This window comes from Tamandua tetradactyla, chromosome 11 (assembly GCF_023851605.1).
Source record: "Tamandua tetradactyla isolate mTamTet1 chromosome 11, mTamTet1.pri, whole genome shotgun sequence".
NCBI lineage: Eukaryota > Metazoa > Chordata > Mammalia > Pilosa > Myrmecophagidae > Tamandua > Tamandua tetradactyla.
Genome location: NC_135337.1, coordinates 70,510,141 through 70,531,308, shown reverse-complemented (window position 1 = coordinate 70,531,308; position 21,168 = coordinate 70,510,141). Strand labels below are relative to the sequence as shown.

Genomic DNA, 21,168 nt, shown 5'->3' with positions numbered 1-21,168 from the left:
GGCTCAGGGCTCAATGCAGGGCTCAGGGCTCAGCACGGGGCGCCTCAGGGCTCAGGGCTTAATGCAGGACTCAGGGCTCAGCACAGGGTGCCCCAGGGCTCAGGGCTCATTGCAGGGCCTAGCATTGGGCACCCCAGGGCTCAGGGCTCAATGCAGGGCTCAGGGCTCAGCACGGGGCACCTCAGGGCTCAGGGCTTATTGCAGGGCTTAGCATCGGGCACCCCAGGGCTCAGGGCTCAGCACTGGGTGCCTGAGGCCACATCAGAGGATTCAGGTCCTAGGAAGTGGGAGTGCAGAGGGCCTGGGAGGGCGGCGGCCTCAGCACTCACAGCTGACCGCAGAGGCAGCCTCGGTGGACAGGCCCCGGGCCTCGGCCTGCAATTACCTGGGGACAGAGAACACCTTTGAAAGTGCCCCTTCTTTTCTCCCTGGGCGTCTTCCAGTCCCTTTGTGAGTTAAAAGGGAAGGCCGGGGAGAGGGGTGGGGAGGAAAAGGGAAAGATCCTCAACACTGTTAAGAGTCAAGAGAGAATGTATTAGGGGCCATCATTTTTCCCCGGTGGGCTTCTGGAAGGGCCGTGCGTGAGCCTCGGAGCCCCTGCTGACCGCCGACTCTCCCCGCAGCCTTCCAGACGGAGGGGAAGCTGTACCTGACCCTGGACTTTCTGCGGGGCGGGGATCTGTTCACCAGGCTTTCCAAAGAGGTACGCGGGCCGGCCAGGGGCAGGGGGCGGGACGCAGTCTGTGCGTCTCCATCTGTGTGCGTGCGTGTTGTGGACGTCTGTGTGTGTGGGAGTGTGTGTGTGATACCTGTGTGCATTACGTATGTTTCTCCTGTTGTATATGTGTATGTCATGTGCATGTGATATCTGTGTTGTGAATGTTTGGGTACTGTGTGTGTGTGTTGTATATGTTTGTGAGTGTGTAGCATATATGTTTATATCTGTGTGTGTTCTCTGTATGTGTCGTGTGTATGTTTGTGTGTAATACCTATGTGGTGTGTGAATGTGTAGGATGTGTATGTTTGGTAGTGATATGTGTATGTTTGTGATTGTGTCATATATGTTTGTGATATCTGTGTATGTGCTGTATATATGAATGTGTTGGGTGTGTATTTTTGTAATGTCTGTGTGTTGTGTAGTTTGAGTGTCACGTATATGTTTGCAGGTGATATGTGTGTTGTATTTGTGAGTGTCTTGTGTATGTGTGTGATATCTGTGTGTGTTGTGTCGCCTGTGTTGTGTATTTGTGTGTGATATTTGTTGAGTTTTTGAGTGTGTCGTGCATATATGTTTGTGTATATGTGTGTGTCGTATGTGTGTGATCTGTGTATGTATGTGTGTTGTGTATGTTTGCGTGGGTGGCCTTTGTGTTTGTGTGTGATGTCTGTGTGTGTGTTATATATGTTTGAGTGGACGTGTATCTGTGATCTCTCCATGTATGTGCGTGTTGTGTATGTTTGTGGGTTGCATATGTATGTACTGTGTGTCTGTGATAGCTCTGTGTGTTATGTAATTTGTGGGTGTATCTGTGATATTTGTGCGTGTTGTGTGTACCAGTGTGTGTGTGTTGGTTCTAAAGAAGTGCAGCAAGCACAAGTGGGACCCTTGGTATCCTCACAGCTGAGCAGAAAGTCTCCTGCAGAGAAGCAGGCACAGTGAGGGACACGTCAGGGACCCCTACCCGCCGCCCTGTGTGTGGGGGCACCCTGCCCGCCACCCTGCGTGGGGGACCCCTGCCAGCCACCCTGAGTGTGGGGATACCCTGCCCTCCACCCTGCGTGGGGGGACGGGCCCAGACTTACTCCCTGCAGTGGTGGCCCAGGGCTCTTTCCTCAGTTGCCTCTTCATCGTGGGCAGGTGTCCTGGGCCCTCAGCTGACCGCTCGCACTGAGGGAGGTCTGGTGCCTGGGCAGGTCCAGAGCCTGCGGTGGCGTCCCCTGCAGTGGCGTCCCCGTGCACCATCCATGCTCCCTGGGGCCCTCGGTGACCTGCCGCCCGGGGCCACCCCTGACCTGCCAGGCCTTGAGTAGGATCGCTCACGCGGCACTCAGCGGGGCGGGCAGCTGGCAGCGTGGGGACAGGGAGAGCAGAATTTGCCAGCAGCCATGAGAAGGCTGGGCTTGCTAATGGTTATTCATTATTGTTTCGTATAAAATGCTGACAAGCGCAGCAGCCTGTCAGGAAAAGCACGGGCCAGGCTCGGAATGCCTGCGCTATTGAGCTATTGAGCTGACTTTAACCGTGGCCTGCAGTGCCCCTTTCCAGCAGGGACCCTACCTGTTTTGAGGGGGAGGCCCCTTTATCTTGAGCAACCCCCCAAAGTGATGTTATCAGCAGAGCTGTTGGCTGAAGCAGAGTGAGGGGCCCAGCAGCCGCCCCCCTGCCCACGGCCAGGCAGTGCCCCGGGTATGTTGGGGGCTCTTGGGATGTGGCTGGAGGAGCAGAGCCGCCCCCCCCACCCGAGAGCCCCTCCCAGGGCAGAAGCTGCACCGTGTGCACCTGGTCCCCACGGGTGACCAGGGGACCTGAGCCTCGGCCGCCTGCAGCCGCAGACACACCTGTCCTGCCCGCCCCAGGGAGCCAGGCCCTGGGCTGGGCTTGAGCAGAAAGGAAAACCTGTATTTACGGACCCTGTATTTTTGGCACAATTGTTCTGCAAAGTCACAACTGCTCTAATTAAAAAAAAAAAAACTATGAAAGCAAATTGTAATTAACAAAAAGCCCTGTAGCCCTCACAGGAGGGAAGTCTGTCTCCCTGAGAACCTTTATTTCAAGGGGAAGCAAAGCTGTCAGATGTGGCCCAGAGGCTGCCCGGGGCCCACAGGGACAGGGAATTGTCCTCTGTGTTCCCTGTGTTCCCTCCTTCAGCAGGGGTGCCCCACTCCCAGCCGGCCCCCCTATACCTCCTGCCTTCAGGGCCGTGCCTGAGCCTTCTCACTCCCTGGGGGGAGCCTGGGCTCTGACATGAGTCCCCAGCGCAGGACGTTTAGGGAAGGGAGGTCCCTGCGTGCGTCAGCCCACACACCATCCATGGCGAGGCAGGACACAGGTGTGGCCACGTGGATGAGAGCTGACTGCCAGCAGGACTGGACCTGAGCAGGTCCCTGCAGGCACTGACCCACTGAGAAAAGAAAGAGCCACCAGAGAAGACACTGGCCAGGCACAAAGACAGGACCCAGGGACGCCAAGCAAGGAGCAGCAGCTGGGGCCACAGCCGTCCTACCACTGCCCAGGCTGTCTACCCCACCGCCCACCACTGGGGCCGGCCACCACCCACTGACCACTGCCTAGGCCCATCACCCACCACCCAGACCCCCCCACCCCCCACCCGGGCCTGCCCACCACCAACCTCCCAGACCTCCCCAACCCCCCCACGCACTGCCCAGGCCTGTCCACTACCCACCTCCCAGACCCCCCCACCCCACCACCCAGGACTGTCCACCATTCACCTCCCAGACCCCCCCACCGCACCGCCCAGGACTGTCCACCACTCACCTCCCAGACCCCCCCCACCGCACCGCCCAGGCCTGCCCACCACTCACCTTCCAGATCCGCCCACCCCACCGCCCAGATCCGCCCACCTCACTGCCCGGGCCCTGGTAGGCGCCCAGTCTGTCTCCTCCGGAAAACAGACAACAGCCGCTCCCTGGCACCCTGCTCTCACCCCGCCTGCCCCGCGACCCCCGTGACCAGCTGACGTTTCCCACACCCGCCTCGCGGGAGAGGCCTCAGCAGGGGGACTGACCTGTCATCTGCAGGACGCAGATTCCCCACGGCGCCTTTGAGAACTGGCTTGGGATAAGGACGTGGCTTCCCATGCAGGCGGCCGCGGGCCGCACCTGCTGATCCCCCCCTGAGGACAGAGCCGTGTCACCAAGGAGGGCGGGCACCTGACCTCGAGCCTCTGTGACCACTCTGGCCCCCGTCTCGCGGCCCCTGGTGCCCCTGAGCCCGGCCCGAGCTCTGCCCTGGAGGTGTAGGGGCCTGGGCCCCGCCCCTTCCCAGCCTGCCCCAGCGCCCCCGTGCACCCTCCGGCTGGGCCTGGGCGGGGGTCTGCAGGGGAGAGCTCGTCCCTCCTGCTAAGCACCCCGTCGCCCAGCGGTCTGGGGGTGAGAAGAACGGAAGGTGAGGGGGAACCGTGCCTGGCGGCCCGACCTGCCCAACAGCCCTTGCCTCTCCACTCACCTGCCGCTCCCCCCTGCCCCCGCTCCCCTCCAGAGCCCTCAATCCTCCATCCGGAGGCGGGGCTGTGCAGGGGCTGCCTGCTGCGCACCGTGCGGAGGCCACGAGGGAGGGCGAGCACCCCGTTCCTTCCTTTTCTCCCAGGTCATGTTCACGGAGGAGGACGTCAAGTTCTACTTGGCTGAGCTGGCCTTGGCGCTGGACCACCTCCACGGGCTGGGGATCATCTACAGGGACCTGAAGCCAGAGAAGTAAGTGGGAGGAACGCGTGGGACCTTCGCGAGCGCACGAGCCTGGCTCTGCTGCCAACGGCAGCCGCGTCTCAGCAGTTCTCAGAAAATCGGCCTGGGGACTCATGCCATGGCGGAAGCGGGGTTCCCAAAGAGGCCAGCAGACCCCACTTCCTGGGCCCAGGTCTCCCCTGCCCACCTGCAGGGGAGTTTCTCGGGCCCTCTGCCATCGCGTCGTCATAGGAACGGTCTGAGAGGCAGGCACATGCCCGAGGGTGCTGTGGGGGGGAGGGACTGAGGGGCTCTGGGTCTGCGCCACCCCCCCTCTCCCCCATTGCCTGCGGTGCACTCCACTCCTGTGGCATTGCCTCGCCGCTTCTGTTCCCTGTCGTCTTGTCCCTGCAGCTACCCCAGCAAGCCCAGGAAAGTGGTCAGTTCGCTGTTTATTAATTAACTATTTGGTGCATTTCTAGGTGACAAGTCAGATTAACTCTTCCAAGAATTTATCTATAAAAACAGGTATCACTTGATGATTTTGAGGAGTAGTGAGCGTGCGTTTTGTAGGATATCCCTCAAATTGGATATGTCCGATGTTTCCCCCGTGACTCCCCTGGGCTCTGGCTCCTCAGGAAGACAGAGAAGTAAAGTGGATTCCCTCGCCTCATATCAAGGGCAAATACTGTCCACCTGGCTTGTCACTATCAGGTCTGACCTTGCTTCCCTGGCTGAGGGCAGTGTTTGTCACATTTCTGCTCTTAAAGCTGCCCCCCACCCAAGGGCTTGGTGTTTATCGACCTTATTGAGGTACAGTTTACATACGATGGACAGAGGGCGCCACACGTCGGTCTGTGTCCCCCAGGTCAGGGACTGGTCACCCCGGGTCACTTCACATCCCTGCGGTTAAAGGTGCCTGAGCTGAGCCATACGGTACTGGCAGCTGGCACAACAGCCTCAGGTAAACGGGGGTAAGTTTGGCTCTGTATTAGCTGTAGCCCCCGTGGTGTTTTCTAAAAGTTTCAAAGAAAGTATTTTTAACTCTGAAAAAAATAAAGGCATCAGAACTCCCCAGACCTAAATTCCAGTAAGATTTGTGTCCGTTTGCCATGAAAGCCTATAAGAGCACCTCGAATATACTTTGCTAATCTATTCTAAAAATAAACCAGTCCCTCCAAAATAATAGTGTTCCTATTTCCGATTTCTTTTTCTCCTTGCATTTCCCGTGTGAGCTGTCACAGGAACCACGCGTCGCCCTTTTAGGAGAGAGGAGACGTGGCAGCTGGGGGCCGGGCTCCGGCAGCCTGGCCTCACAGCGGTACCCGGGAAGTCCTGCTCACCCTCGCCAGCCACTGCCCATGGGGCGGACAGTGGATACCCACCCCCAGCCGTGGGCGGGGCAGGGCAGCCCCGGGCTCACGCGTGGCCAGGCAGGGTCCCAGCCCACGCCCAGAAGCCCGACCCGTGGCCTACGTGGGCAGCTCCTGGAAGCGCGCGGCGGGCCCTGGGTTACACGTAGCTGCAAACAAAGGAGGCCACTGGGAGCAACCCCTGTAAATGCAGTTTTAAAATAGCGTAAAAAGCCCCATCTCTAATAATCCACAGGAAGAACAGTTTCTTGAGAATGGCAACTGTCTCCTTCAGAGGTGGGGAGCATGCGGCCAGATGTCAGAGGTCAAACCACTGACCTGGCACCTAGACCATCTGTTAACTCAGGCACTCTCTTGGGACCTGGCCCGCCACCCCTTAGCACCTTTAACTGCTGCCCCCCCCAGGTGTATCCCGTTAGGGACGCCCTGCGGCGCTGCTCCCTAACCCCTCCAGACCCACCGCCCTGGACTGAGCCCTCCCTCCGCAGAGCTTGCCCCAGGCATGTATTAAAGCAGCTGCTGTTGTTCTCCAGTCTTTTAAAGGTCAAAGTCATCCCTGCGGTTAAAAATAGTAATATTTAATTGCAGCGTTGAAGAGAAAGGTCTTGTTGTTCAATTAGAATTATTAGGGAATTAATTTTAGAAGTTGCTTATTTCTGGGTAAAGATTAAGTATAACTGAAAAGCAAAGATAAAAACATTTGGCTCTGTAATTATAAATTGCCATCTTAATTACACTGTTGTTTTTCCCTCCCCATTTCCATAGTAGTAGCTGTTCCATATCATCCCAGGGCAGAGACATTGAAGGAGGTGGGCTCTCCTGCTGGTCTTTCTCTTCCTTGGGGGGGTGGGGGGGCGGGATTGGAGGAACAGGATTTAATCACAGGACAAGAGAGGGGCAGTGGGCAGTACAGCCCTCGAGTCCAGCAGGAGGTTCAAGGAAGAAGGCACCTACTCAGCGCTCGCCCTTCCCCAGCCCCATAACAGAAGGCGCCTACTCAGTGTTTGCCCTTCTAGCCCTGTAACAAAAGGCACCTACTCAGTGCTCACCCTTCTCCAGCCCCAAAACAGAAAGTGCCTACTCAGTGCTCACCCTCTCCAGCCCTGTAACAGAAGGCGCCTACTCAGCACTCACCCTTCTAGCCCTGCAACAGAAGGCGCCTACTCAGCGCTGACCCCTCTCCAGCCCTGTAACAGACTCTCCTCCCTTCCTAACAAGGAGTTGCTCTCTGCCCTGCAGCAGGAGAGGCGAAAGGAGCAAAGCAAATCTCATTCCTGGGGAGTCCAGGCAGCCACATCCAGGGATAAGACAGGGACCCTGGGTCAGAGGAGGGGCACACATTTGGGGCCAGGTCTTATGGCAAATAAACCTGGCTAATCACAGGAGTCCTGCAGGCTCAGGCCACACGTGGGGCAGGGCTTCCAGGGAACTCGGGATGCTCCCTGTAGCCAGGCTAGCCTCAGTCCCAGGAGAGGGAAAAGGTCTGCGGGAGACGCCGAGGCACTGGTCTCTGGATGCAGAGGTGCAGCGGGCACAGCAGAGGTGCAGCGGGCTCAGCCGCGGCTCCGGGGTCTCCCTGGGCCAGAGCCAGCCCCGACCCCTCAGTTCTGTTTTCATGCAGGACGGCTGCCAGTGCCCATACCTTCCCAGGGGCTCACTAAGCTTTTGTGCCCGTGGCTTCTGCCTGCTTAAACCATGTACCCCTGCCTCCCCAAAGAGCCACAGACCCCTAACAGAAGTTGCTGCCTTGGGAAGCAGTAACTTGAAAGCGCACATTCCCCAAACAACAGGTAGGAGTGCCCAGGTCAGGCTTCCCTGGTGTTCCTGGACGGCCGTGCCTCTGCACCCCCTCTCAGCTCCCAGCTCTGGCGGGCCTCTTAAGTTGCTGTCTCCTTAAAGCACATGTTTTCTTTCCCTTTCTTTCAGCATCCTCCTGGACGAAGAGGGACATATAAAGATCACAGGTTTGTCAAAGACAGCAGTTACCCCTGTGCCTTCGTGTCAGTCCTGGAAAGTTTGGGGATCAATTCAAAGCTGAACTCTCCTGACCACAGTGATATTTGCTATCTTAGACCCTTGCCTTCGATCTTGCTGAATCGACTGAGCATATGGATTAGTTATGTATCCATATGCATTTAGAAATTATTTCATCTTCTGATTGCAATTTCTTTTTCTTTTCTCTCTCCTCTCCGTGCCCTGCATTTTCCCGTTCCTGGCCAGCAACACTACCCCTGGGGCTTTCCCCACAACCTGCACCTCAGCACTGCCACCTTCAGGGTCTTTCCTTCCCAAACCCTGCTGCTCGGTTCTCACACAGGCTCACACCCAGCCTCGCTGTGCAGCCCCGTGCTGTGCTCTCCCTGTCCGGTGCCGCTCAAATGATCCCGTCCGCCCCCTCGGATCCCTCCAGCTGTCCTGCACTCCCCCAAGTCCAGCTCACACGGGACACCCCTAATTCCACGATACCCTGTTGCTACTGGAGCAAATGAGTACAAGCTTAGCAGCTTAAAACAACATACATGTACCATCTTAGAGCTCTTGAGGTTCAAAGTCCAAAATGGGTCCCCCTGGGCAAGAGCAGGTGGAGCTCATGTGTCCTCTCTGCAGCCTCTGGGCAAGAATCTGTCCTGCTCTTGTCCGGTTCCCTGAGGTCACCCACACCTCTACCTCACAACCCCCTCTGTCTCTGAGGCCAGCAGGGCAGCACCTCTCGCTCCATCCCCTGTCTCCACCCTCTTCCCCTTGTAAGGGCTCTGTGTTCGCCTGGCCCCAAATAACCCAGGTCAGGCTCCTACCTCAGGATCCTTACCTCAGGTGCAGAGGCCCTGCACCACGCAGCTACCACAGGCAGGGTCTCCAGGGCACGGGTGTTGGGAAGCAACCACAGCAGCGCTGCCTGCTACACCACGCCCCCAGCCAGCCCCCTTGGCTCTGTGCACTCCGCCACACTCCACTGCCTCCTCTCCCTGACACCGCCCTGCTCTCCTGCACCCGGACCCTGACCCACTCCCTGCACCCTGACACTGCCACACTCTCCTGATCTCCAACCCTGCCCCTCTCCCCAGCACCCCACACACTCCCTGCACCCTGCCCTGCTCCCTGCACCCCGACCCTGACCCACTCCCCTGCACCCTGATCCATTCCCTGCACCCTGCCACTGCCACACTCTCCTACTCCCCAACCTTGACCTCTCCCCTGCACCCTACCCACTCCCTGCACCCTGCCCTGCTCCCCTGCACCCCACACGCTCCCTGCACCCTGCCCCTCTCCCCTGCACCCCACCCACTCCCTGCACCCCACCCACTCCCTGCACCCTGCCCTGCTCCCCTGCACCCCACACACTCCCTGTACTCTGCCCCTCTCCCCTGCACCCCACCCACTCCCTGGACCCTGCCCTGCTCCCCTGCACCCCACACGCTCCCTGCACCCTGCCCCTCTCCCCTGCACCCCACCCACTCCCTGCACTCCACCCACTCCCTGCACCCTGCCCTGCTCCCCTGCACCCCACACACTCCCTGCACCCTGCCCCTCTCCCCTGCACCCCACCCACTCCTTGCAACCTGCCCTGCTCCCCTGCACTCTACCCACTCCCTGCACCCTGCCCCTCTCCCCTGCACCCCACCCACTCCCTGCACCCTGCCCTGCTCCCCTGCACTCTACCCACTCCCTGCACCCTGCCCTCTCCCCTGCACTCCACCCACTCCCTGCACCCTGCCCTGCTCCCCTGCACTCCACCCACTCCCTGCACCCTGCCCCTCTCCCCTGCACCCCACCCACTCCCTGCACCCTGCCCTGCTCCCCTGCACCCCACACACTCCCTGCACCCTGACCTGTTCCCTGCACCCCACCCACTCTCTGCACTCTGACCTGCTCCCTGCACCCCACCCACTCCCTGCACCCTGTCCCTCTCCCCTGCACCCCACACACTCACTGCACCCCGCCCTGCCCTGCTCCCTGCACCCCGATGCTGCCTCACTCTCCTGCCCCTCCGACTTCAGCCCATGTGCTGCTTCCTTTGGGAGTCCTTCATCCTCCAGGACTGCCTTGGGCCTCCCCTCTTCTCGGGGCTCCCCATGCCGTCCCTGCCCTCTTCTCTCCCCACCCCTGGCAGCTCCAGCACCACCCTGGGCTGGCTGTTCCCTGCCTCATCCTCCCTGGCCTCACTTCCCTACCAACCGGTCATGTCCTGTTCATGCCATGAGTCCCCGGCCTAGGACAGAGCACAGGATAATGGCATGATAAATATTTATGAGATGTTTTTAAAGGGAGACTTTCTTATTTCTCATGAACTTGTACATCAGAGGGAGGCTATAAATTTAACGGAATTCTCACCTCACCCACCCTGATGTGCAGAGCTTCCCAAGGCCCCAGGCTCTCAGGAGCAGCCACGTCCCTCCCCTCCAGGGAGGCAGCACCCCAAGCTGCCCTCTTGCCCCAGATTCCTCCTGGACACAAGCACTGGGGCAAAAATCCCACCCAGCAGGCTTGTTAGAAATTCAGCAGCCAAGGAGGGGCTCTAGGGACTCATATCAGTGGCTTAGACATGCAGTTTCTAAATTTTGTTTGAAAAGTGGTCCAGGAATAGTGGATTCAGAAAGAATTCACTGTACTTTGTGGATTTTGAATTGGGGTGTAAACACATGCTGGGATGTGATAATGCCTGTGTTTGTGGAGGGGGTTCCTGCAGCATATTGGGGGGGGTGTGTACAGTGCCTGGTCAGTGGTATTAATATAAAGGGGTGCAGTGCTGGCCGGTGCTATTAATATAAGGGGGTGCAGTGCTGGCCAGTGGTATTACTATAAACGGGGCCTGGTCAGTGGACTTCACGTAAGGGCCTGAGCCCCCCTAGGCCCTGCCTGGGCCTGTCCTGCGCCCGCCCCCGCTTCTGAGCCAGTCTGTGTGTCTGTCTCGCACTTAGACTTCGGCCTGAGCAAGGAGGCCGTGGACCCTGACAAGCGGGCCTACTCGTTCTGCGGCACCATCGAGTACATGGCGCCCGAGGTGGTGAACCGCCGCGGACACACGCACAGCGCCGACTGGTGGTCGTTCGGCGTGCTCATGGTAAGCCCCTCCCCTGCCCTCCCCCGGGGGTGCAGCTGTCCCCATGCCTGGTCCCACTCTAGGTTGGTGCAGAGACCCTGGAGTGAAGGGAAGGAAGTAATGCTCGAAGTGTGCAAATCCTATATCCATTCGCACCTGAGCGGAAGAGAGGCCCATCAGTTCCTGCGCCTGCACTGCCCGGTCATTTCTTTCTGCAGCGTCCTTGTTTGGCCATCCTGAATTCTTGCCACCAGAAAGTGAAAACCCCGAGGCCTGGAAAAAGGCAGCTGTCTTCAAATAGGAAAGCAGATATGTTGATGGTCAAATCTTCCTTGGCACTAATGGCTCTAACGGCTTTAACACAAGGGGTTTAAGGGATCGTGACTTCCAGGTTACTTTCCTCCTTTCAAATGTAGAACCCTAGTCATAAAATCCTGCTCATAAAAGTGAACACGAACCACAATGTACAGGGAGCTAAACACTGCCACGTGCCAGCCCAGAAGCTCATGCGCTGGCCAGGGGGCAAAGAGGAGCGGGTGTCCAGGGCAGCACGTCTGCGGTCCCTCTGCCTGGGCCACCTGGAGCTGGATGGAAACAGCATGGACCTCCCCTCCCCCTGCCCCCCACTGTGGTGCCTGCCCTGCCCTCCTCATACACAAGACCCCTGGAGTCCGGGAAGCTGGCATTTGGACGGTAACAGGATCACAGCATCCCAGGGCTCTCCAGCCCCTACCTCTTGTGCACTGAACAAATGAGGAAACTGAGGCAGAAAGAGTGTCAGTTGACCCAAGGCCACTCGGCTAGCACGGCCCAGTGCAAGGGTCACAAACCCAGCTTCCCTCTAGATACCCGATAGCGGAGCAGCAGCTGCTCTTGCCACCGCCAGCCCCCGCCCCTTGCCGGGGATGCTGCAGCGCTGAGCTCTGCTCTGGGGTCAGGGGCGTCGCCGGGCAGACCTCAGGCTGGTCCCAGGTGACCTCACAGCTGCCCTCACCACCTGGTCACCTGGGCTCAGGCCTAAACTGGCCGCCGGCTGATGGAGCTGGGATGCGGAGTGCGCACCTCCTGTGCACCAGCCACGAGGCCTCAGGACCCCCATGCCCCATGGGCAGACCCCAGCACATCCAGGGGTAGGGCAAAAGCTGCGGCTGGCACCTTAGAGCATTGCCCGCGTCCACCAGAGCAGCGCTCGGGCCTCGTGGGGGCCACTGCTGCTCTGCTCTGTGACCGTCCAGGCATTAGATGATGTCTCGCTAACAGGCCCTTCCTGTCCACGTGAGAAGTTTCCCAGACAAGGCTCGACCCCCCCCCAGCCCTCCTCTGTGCTCCGAGTTGGAAGGGTCTGTGCGGGAGCCGCTACCGCGGGCACTGCCCTCATGGGCCTCACCCTCCCCCACGCCACACCTCCTGCTTCCTTTCCTTTGTCGCTCTGTGCAGTGGGAGCCTGGGCTGGGGGCCTAGACCTCTAGCTGCGGGCAGCCATTTGCTGAGACCCTGATGGGCCGAGGCCCAGGTGGCCGGCGGGTGGCAGCGGACCCAACGCGGCCGGGGCGTGACTCCCGCCTCCCCGCACCCCCTGCTCCTCAGCCTGCCCCATCCTGGGTGGCCTCCAGCACCTACGTTTTCCCCTAAAACCAAACGGAGCCCTTAGGGAAGAGGGCAGGGTGCAGTGAGCTGGGGAATGGTCCGAAAGGGGTGGCCCTTTTCCTCCTGAACCGAAGTCCAAGCGCTGCCGCTCCCGCCTCGGCCACTGCTACCCATGAACGAGCAGGGGGGCCGGGCAGGCCTGACAGCCTGAGAACCCCACAACTCAGAACCCCCTGGCTTAGTTCTGGGAGATTTCTGCAAAGAGGGAGGCACGTACATGACGTTCCTCTAACCTGCTGCTTATATTAGGACAGTGGGCCATAAAATCGATTCTGTAAGCATTTTAAATATTCCTTTAAAAAATGTTTCTGGCCTAAATTTTTTGCAAAACAAGTAAATGGAGAAGCTGAGAAAAAACGTGACCAGTAAAGTCGCATAAAAAGATTGAAAGAAAAACACCAAGGATTGTCCAGCGACGTTTCCCACTGAGCACTCAATACTTGTTATTGGGCCCTCAGTTTGATGGAATAGTCTGATCATTTCAATCAAAAACGCTAATACGCTTAGCTTCTCGGTCAGCAGAGCCAACCCCGTTATTTTACTAACCTGCCTGAAGTAGGAGAGGTGTCACTGTAATGCCGACAGCAAATGTGCATGGCACTCGGAGTTCACAAAGCATCCTCATGTGCGTGGTTTCACGATTGATCTGAGCGACAAAAAAATCTGTAAGGCTGGCAGGAAAGATTATTCTCCCTGTTTAGAGAAAAGGACATTAAGGCTCAGGAACATGTGATTGATTTAAGTTCACATAATTGTTCTTAAAAATTCATTCCCATTACACATCCTTCTTTAGTCCTGCCCACCAAATTCTCTTGACCCCATGTGATGATCAGCTTTCAGCAGATGCAATGAGTATGATGACCTCGTGTTTGCAGCACTTCCTTTGGCATCTGAAATTGCTTCTGAATTCTCTTCTGTAATAAAGGAATGGGTGTAGTGGTGAGACCTGCCCCTGACTTTGCTAGAGAAGATGCCACGCTTTCCCTGAGTCTCCTTGCTGAGGCAGGTTCATCGTCACTTCTGAAAACCCACAGGTTTCTCCTTGGGGCTCATGGAAATGTCCTTGGTGGTGGAAACCTCTGTCTGTGGACGCACTGAAAGCCCACTGCTAACTACTTGTTACTAGAAAAGAACATCAAAAAATAGCAATCGCTCAGTAGCTTCAGGAAATGGCTAGCACAGTTCATACTAGCCTGCACGTCCATTTTCAGGACACATCGGTTCCTCTCTGTGGACGTTCATACGTAGCCTTTCCCTGCTCTGGCTTCATGGGACACCACAGGAGGTTCTGCTGCTCCCTGGCCGCTGGCAGAGAATGCACGTGACACCTGCACCCCCCGCGTGTGTGAGCTGCGCACACCGGCAGCGCTGCCAGCTCCCTCACAAAGGGCAGCGCCTCCCGCACGAGGTTGTTTTGAAGACTAAATACGTCCTTACATGTGAAGCACCTACAGCAGGGCTTGACGTGTAGCAGGCAGTCAAGTTGTGATTGTGTGTCTCTGCACACGCAGACACCGCTACACACACACTCACACATGTGTGGGGCTGCCCTTCTTAGCACACTGCAGCCCCCCACGTCCCGCTGACCCAGCACAGCCACTGCCTAGAACAGTCCACTTTTAGTAGTGTCTGTCCTTGCCTAGTTTCAGATTTAAAATTTAACTTGCCTTCGGTGTCTTTTTAAGGGTATTTTCAGCCAAATAAACCTGAGTTCTCGGCTCCCTTTCACAGAACCTTCTCCTTTCAGAGGCTGGCACCTTCGCTCGAGGCTCCGGGAGCATTGCTGTGCCTGTGACCCCCGGTCAGTTTGGGGTTCACAGATGTCCCTTTGGAGCAGGCTTCCCACCCCCAGTGCTGCATTTGGGGGAGGGTTGAGCCGTGGGGGGGTGTTCAGTGCGTCGCTGGCCTGCGCCCACCAGGTGCCAGGACAACCGCAATCTCTCCACACACGGCAGATGGTCCCTTTGGGGAAGAATGTCCCCCGTTAGGGAACCAGTGCTTAGAGACACCGAGTTATATGTCTGCTCAGAAGCACGGTAACTGATCACAGGTGTGTCTGCAGGTCCCCTCCTTACCTGCGGGGTGATTTGTGAATGAATCACCTGTAGTGCCCACCCAGCATGGGTCCAGGTGTGGACTCTCATGTCCCTGTGGCCTTTTTCCATTGGCCTAGAAAATTTGGCCATCTTTCTTGGTTTTGCACAATTCTAGAGCAAAAAGCTCGTGCTATGCAGTGTCCCAGGGAAACGAGAAATTACTCTGATTTAAAGTGACACTTAAGCAATTGAAAATTCCTGAGAGGCTTTCTGCAGGATGCTAATGCTGAAATGATCTCTCTTCTCCGCAATGGACAGAAAGTTGACTATTACCGGGACTGACAGGCTGGTGAGAAGTCAAATCCCATGGCTCGTGGGGAATGGAAAAATGAGGTTTATTGGCGTCATTGTCAAGAAGCATAGATTAAGCACCCGCAGATGGCATCATGTAGCAGTTACATGGGGTAATAAATGGACCACGCCCTTCTATCTAGCTGTACAGGAAGCGAGGGCGAGGGGGAGAAGGAGAGAACAGCACAAAGGACACGGACCCCAACCGCTAGTCGGCATCAGGAGCCGGACTCGAGGCAAACCGCTGCATGCTGGGCCATCAGCCAGGGCCGGCATGCGGCGGCAGGGAGGGTGCCCTTTGTGGCAGGACTCAGTGATGCTTTCTTACTGCGCTTGGCCAATTCTAACAAAACGCCCCTTCCCGAGTGCTGTTGACAGCAGACTCAAGAAAGCAAGAAGAAAAGAAAGAGGGAAAGCAGGAAGAACCAAAATAGGCGGGGACTCTTCTTAGTGGATATGACCGTATTCTGAGATGTTTCATTTGGGTGATCCCAGCTTTCCTCCTTTAATACCAGATGGGTGTCTCACTTGCTGGAGTACTCTAGCCTTTCAATTTAATTATTTTTATTTTTAATGCTCTTCTGGACTCTCCTTATTCTTGATTTTATTATTTATTGATCTGTTTATTTATTTATTGCCTATAGGTTTATCCATCCTGAGTGTCTTCACTTAATGCACAGGATGGAGAGGAAACTTGAATGTAAGGAAAGAGGCTTCAACCATCAGATCTGACAGAAATTTAAAAATTCTTTGTAAAAAGTTGTTTTCAGGGAGCAGACCAGTAACATTAATAAGGCCTAATTGAATACATCCATTTCTTTCACATTGTAATTTCACTCCTGGTAGCCTGGCATAAGAAAAATTCTAAAATGTAGGAAAACTTTTATGTACTTTCCAGTATCACTTACAATAGCAGAAAATTGGAAATACCCTGTGTCCAACAATAAACTATTATCTTTTGCCACAAGCACAGATAAAGTGAAAAAAGATTTTATAATAAACATTGAAAGTTTTTATATTATCCAGTGAAAAGCAGATCTTATCTATTTTGAAAAGAAAGTACTAGAAGGAAAAAATAATTGTGACTCTCTTTAGAATAGGACTGTGAATGGTTAGTTTGGTCTTTCTACTTTCCTGTATCGCTCGAGATTTTTGTACTGTAAAGGAAAACTACTGTGGGATAAATCTGAAAGGGGCAGAGATATTTAAAACTCAAGACTAGGGCAGAAGATATTCGGTTTATGAACAGCTGCATCAAGGCTGCTTTCCTGTCATTGAAACTGACATGAAAGACATGGAACGGCAGCATCGCTCTAAAGCCCTTTTCAATTAGATCGGGCTCTTCCCTTTTTTAAGTGGACTTTCTGTGCTTGTGCAGCCCTAGTTCTTTTCATCTGAGGTGGCTAGATGTGCGCGTTGTCCTGGTAAGACCGTGCGGCCGCCAAACCGTCTCTCGGATTCCAGGTAATGAAAGCGGCGTGTGCCGAGAGAGGTTCACGCGAGAGGAACGCGGCGCTCGGAGACGGCACCACGTGTCCTCTGATCACGAGCTCTCTCTCCACAGGCGTCCAGCTGTCCTTTTTGGCGTGCGGCAGCCTAAGCTTGAGAGCTTGCTGGTGCCGTTACCTGTTGCTATCAGCTGTTGTTTGTAGAGTGAAGTCAGGGTCCCTCCCAACTGGTGGGCAGGTTGGCGCCCACCCTGCCTGGCACCTACTTCGTGCAGGTTCGATGCCACTTCTCATGCATCTGCCTCATCCCATGAAATCTAACTCCATTCGGACAGGTTTGTTCACTGCTGTGCTGCAAGCAGTGCCTGCCCTGAATGATTCGCTGTCCTGAGTGTCGGTCACACTGCTCTGTAGGGGTCTCCTGCTAACCTGTCGAGCTCTCGCGTCACCAGCCTGTGTCTTCTTCTGCAGTTCGAGATGCTGACAGGCTCGCTGCCGTTCCAAGGGAAGGACCGGAAGGAAACCATGGCCCTCATCCTCAAGTGAGTAGGAGGGCTGCCACCCCAGGGCCAGCAGAGGCTGGCCGGCCCGCCTCAGTCCTTGCGGCCGTTCTCATTCGGCCGGCAGGAGCGGTGGGTGAAAGGCCGCCAGGCGCCCGAATCACCGGGGACCGTGAGCCATCAGGGGGCAGAGGCCGGCGGGGCCCCTTGCGGGCTGGATTGATGCGGGTGAGCAGTTCTGGAGGGCTCGCCACCGTAGATAGTGCCTTCCACCGGCCCCGTCCTCTGAGCTGGCCCCCGGAGGTGGGGTGACGGCTGACCTCGAGGAGGCCAACTGCAGCTTCAGAGCAGCAGGGGTTAGGGCTCCAGCGTGGGGGGCGGCCGGGGTTCCTTTCCCTCTGTCTCACGGCCGTCCGCAGGCCCCTACTCCGAGGGAATTCGCTTCTGACCCACCAATGTGAGTCACAGCGACATGCGCCCTTCTGACCCAGCAGAGACTGCCCAGCCTCGGAGACGCGTGGTGTCCGCTCTCTCTGACCTTTGTTGAGCGCCCCACAGAAGGGCTGATTGCTGAGCGGGTCCCACGCGCCAGCAGTGGGGACAGTACCCCCCCGCGTGCAGAGCCGGGCACTCTTGGCTCACACAGAACCCGGGCAGTGGCGCAGCGACCCTGGCACTGCAGAGCCCAGCGCGTCTCCGTGTGTCGCGCCCGCCTCCCCGTCGGCGTCCGCAGGGGCGGGCTCCCAGCCTTCCCCCCGCTGGTCACACGGGAAGCCGTGCGGGGCGGGGCCCTTCTACAGCGGCCCCAGCGCATGGCCACTGGCTCTGGGTCCGGAGACCCTGTCGGGGGGTCTTCCTGGCAGACGCGGACCTCAGACCCACCCGAGGGGTGGGGGCGCACAGGACCCGCTGCCTCCGCCAGGTCAGGGAGCAACTTCCAGAAGGAGACGCAGCGCCGCGGAGCGCACGCAGGCTTCTGGTTTTGGAAACAGTTTTTATCAAAAATGTTATGTTCATGGGATCATTGTTGTTACTTTTATACGGTCATAGTATTTTTACATCTCAGCGCTTTTTGTCAAATGTTGATCATTTGAATTATCAAATACTGTCACTTTTTAAAATTTTTGTTTGAATTCTTGTTTTAATTTCATTTCACAAAAAACAAAAGCTCTTTGGTGTCCTCAACCATTTTTAGGAGCGTAAAAGGGCGTTAAGATCAGGTGCCTGCGCCCTGCTGCCCGGGTAGGAGAGGAAGTCCCCCTGCCCTGCCCAGCCCCCCACCCAGTGTGACCCAGAAGAATCTAGAAGCTCTGGAGAAAAGCACCGACCTGCCCCGTGGTCCTTCTCACCCTGGGTGGCGATTCTGTGTTTCAGAGCCAAGTTGGGCATGCCACAGTTCCTCAGCCCCGAAGCCCAGAGTCTGCTGCGAGCCCTGTTCAAGCGGAACCCCAGCAACCGGCTCGGTAGGAGCTCCAGGCCGCCCCGGCCGCCCTCCCCAGGGTGCCCCTCTCCCCGCCTGGCCACCCCGGGCCAGCCTCCCTGCCTGCCCGCCCCTGCCGCCCCCTCCCCGGGGTGCCCCTCTCCCGACCCAGCCTCCCTGCCTGTCCACCATGGGCTCTCCTCCAGCCTGCTCCCCTCCCGGGGGTGCCCCTCTCCCGGCCTGCCCCCCAGCGCCAGCCCTGGGCCCCCCCCACTCATTCCAGCCCCCACCTTGGCCCGCCAGGGCCCCCAGCACCCATGCAGAACCAAAAGCAGAGGCGGGAAGCGTGCACCTGACCCACGTCCACCCCCCGAGGTCTGTGTGGCCTCGTGAGACCCCCCTCTAGCCGCTGCAAATTGTCAGCTGGTTCCTCAAAGCCATGGCTTGACTACAAAATGGTGGCAATTCTTGTACACATTTCTTCCCTTACTTTTGGAACTCTGAATTAAGGGCAGGATAATCAAACAGCTGCATTTAATTTAATCCCCCTTTAATTAAGAAATTCTAACGCATTAAAGCCAACATCTGCAGGAACATGTGCAAAGTACTAGTCTGTTTTCAAAATAATTCTTTTCATTAGAAACAGAGTATCCCAGTTGCCTTTAAATGGCAATTCTCCTACAAGTAACTGGCTCTTAAAACCTCCACTTAAGAACCCTCCAGGAGCTCGTTACTGCTCATCTTTTCCCGCTTGCCGAGCTTTCACTGCCTTGCAGAATCCTGGAAAGCCATTTCTCGCTGTCACCAAGTGCTGCTGTGAATGCTGCGTGTGGTCACTAGGAATGACTGTCCCGGGAGGGGCCCTCAGTGCCAAGGAGGACATGTCGGGGCAGGAGGGCAGACCTTACCTAAACTGACCTGTGGGGAAGCCAACTAAAACCACAAATGCCCCTTTTGCCCCCAGTTCACAGCTGTCAGTGCGGCAGCCTCCCCCATGCGCTTGCCCTGTGTGGTTGGACCAGTTCACAGCTGTCAGTGCGGCAGCAGCCTCCCCCATGCGCTTGCCCTGTGTGGTTGGACCAGTTCACAGCTGTCAGTGCGGCAGCAGCCTCCCCCATGCGCTTGCCCTGTGTGGTTGGACCAGTTCACAGCTGTCAGTGCGGCAGCAGCCTCCCCCATGCACTTGCCCGGTGTGGTTGGACCACGCGTCGGCGGTGTGATGAAACTCGTCAAAATGTCAAGTGAATACTTGCCTTTTACCCCCAGAAATGTTACCTCTGACATCTATCCTATAGAAACGCCTGTGCCAGTGGGCACAATGTATAGAAAAGGTATGCTGAAAATATTTCTGCTTAGCAAAGACCCAGAGACACAGCATCCTAATAAGGAAGCAGCTAAGAGCATTGAGATGTGCCCCTCATGAGACCCAGAGGAGGTGCCCAGTGCTCTCAGCCGCGTGGAATCTGGTCTGGAGCTGGCCGTGCACAGCCCCCTCCCGTGGCCACCTGTTTCCTGGACGAGAAGCGGACGGGGAAAGAGGACAGAAGACAAGCCCCCCACCCCACCCCAGGTGACAATCCAGAAGACGCTGGAGGTTTCCCACTCAGCCTGTCCATTTGGGGTGGGGGCTGTGCTGTGCCCTGCGGGGCGTTAGCAGACCTCGGCCCTGCCCCCCTGAGGCTACATCCCCAAGCTGTGGCACCCAGAAATGTCTCTAGAATGGCCCCATGTCCATGGACAAAATACCCTGATGAGAACTTGGCTGGACAGGGACTAACCCGAAAGATGCCCGTCATATACTCTTGGGTTGAAGAAAGAATCAGTGTCCCAGAAGTACAGAATTGTCCCATCCCGGTGCCCCCTTTTCTGCCAGGGGAGTCCCCACAAGAGGCGTCCTCCTGCCCCGCCTGGGGCCACCGCCACCTCTGCTCCGGGGACCGTCGTGGAAGGAGCGCGATGCAAGTGAGCTGGCTTGTCCATAGCGCTGTCCGTGAGCCTCGCGCGGGGAGTTTGCGCCTGGTGGAGTGTTTCCCGCGAGGAGCGCGGCGAGCGGAAGGCCGAGACCGCAGTGCCCGCAGCCCGCAGAGCGGCGTCCGCAGGGCAGCAGGCCAGGACCCGCGGGGGCGGCCACGCTCCTGCGCGCGCGCTGGGCGGGGCCGAGCGGGCTGTGGCGTGGGGGCGCTGCGGGAAAGGGCTGTGCGCCCCCTGCGCGCGGAGAGCTGCGGGTTCGCTCCCTGAGCACCGCCCACAAGTCTGTTGGGAGGGTGCGTGCCTCCTAACGTTGTGATTGGATTGGGAGCCGGCCAGGAAAGCAGTGGAGAGGCTGGCAGGTTCCCTGGTAACCCCTTGGGGCCCCTGCATCCGCCTCCATCACCCTGGAATCTCCCCCCCCCCCCACGCCCACCCACTGCCGGGTGGTCTCTGCCTCAGGACGGCCGCAGGGCCAGCGCAAGGGCTGTCGCGGCACCCGGGACCCCGTCCCCGGGGCCGAGGCTTTGCCCTGGAGGCAGCAGCTTTCTGCCGTTGTCCTCTGGCCCCGAGGTGGACAGCCCTCACCCCACGCCCACCCCACTCCCGCTTGTGTGGCCCCTCCCGTGCAGGAGGTGGGCAGTATTTTAGAGCTGGGACTGCGTTTTGAGATGTCAGGACACACAGTGCCTCGGTTGCACTGAGTCCTTGTAGGGCCCTTGCTCCGTCTCTTACGGGGTCTCTGAGGTCACAGCTGCCCACCGGGCCCCGCTGGCTCTTGGGTCTGAGCCACCCTGAGCACCTCCCACTGATGTTTGGGGAAGGCTGGCAGGAGTGCCGACTGCTCCTTTCCGGTACAAAGGGGCCCAGGTGCCCGTGCAGGGAGCTGTAGCCAGGGCCAGCGGATCTGCAACGGCCTCTCCATCTAGTTTCGAAAAGCCATGAGCCACGTGAACACACGTGGACCCCTCTGCGCGGCG

General features: G+C 57.5%; 1 protein-coding gene and 1 long non-coding RNA gene across 11 annotated transcripts in view; one reads left to right on the top strand and one right to left on the bottom strand.

Moving 5' to 3' along the window:
- The window catches only part of RPS6KA2 (ribosomal protein S6 kinase A2), a 404,289-nt gene that overhangs the window by 314,600 nt on the left and 68,521 nt on the right, over nucleotides 1-21,168 (top strand). For all 10 annotated transcript variants that reach the window (XR_013159470.1, XR_013159471.1, XM_077120826.1 and 7 more), the window contains 6 exons: nucleotides 624-703; nucleotides 4,328-4,434; nucleotides 7,704-7,741; nucleotides 10,697-10,839; nucleotides 16,772-16,842; nucleotides 18,175-18,263. Coding sequence is in view for 8 of the 10 variants with exons in the window: in XM_077120826.1 (XP_076976941.1) it covers nucleotides 624-703; nucleotides 4,328-4,434; nucleotides 7,704-7,741; nucleotides 10,697-10,839; nucleotides 16,772-16,842; nucleotides 18,175-18,263 (528 nt within the window). In the remaining 2 variants the exon portion in view is untranslated. The remainder of the gene's footprint in view (nucleotides 1-623; nucleotides 704-4,327; nucleotides 4,435-7,703; nucleotides 7,742-10,696; nucleotides 10,840-16,771; nucleotides 16,843-18,174; nucleotides 18,264-21,168) is intronic.
- On the bottom strand, nucleotides 1,304-3,957 carry LOC143650258 (uncharacterized). The gene is made up of 3 exons (XR_013159472.1): nucleotides 3,747-3,957; nucleotides 1,804-1,906; nucleotides 1,304-1,637 (listed from the first exon to the last, which is right to left on the bottom strand). It is a non-coding gene; the product is annotated as an uncharacterized LOC143650258 (long non-coding RNA).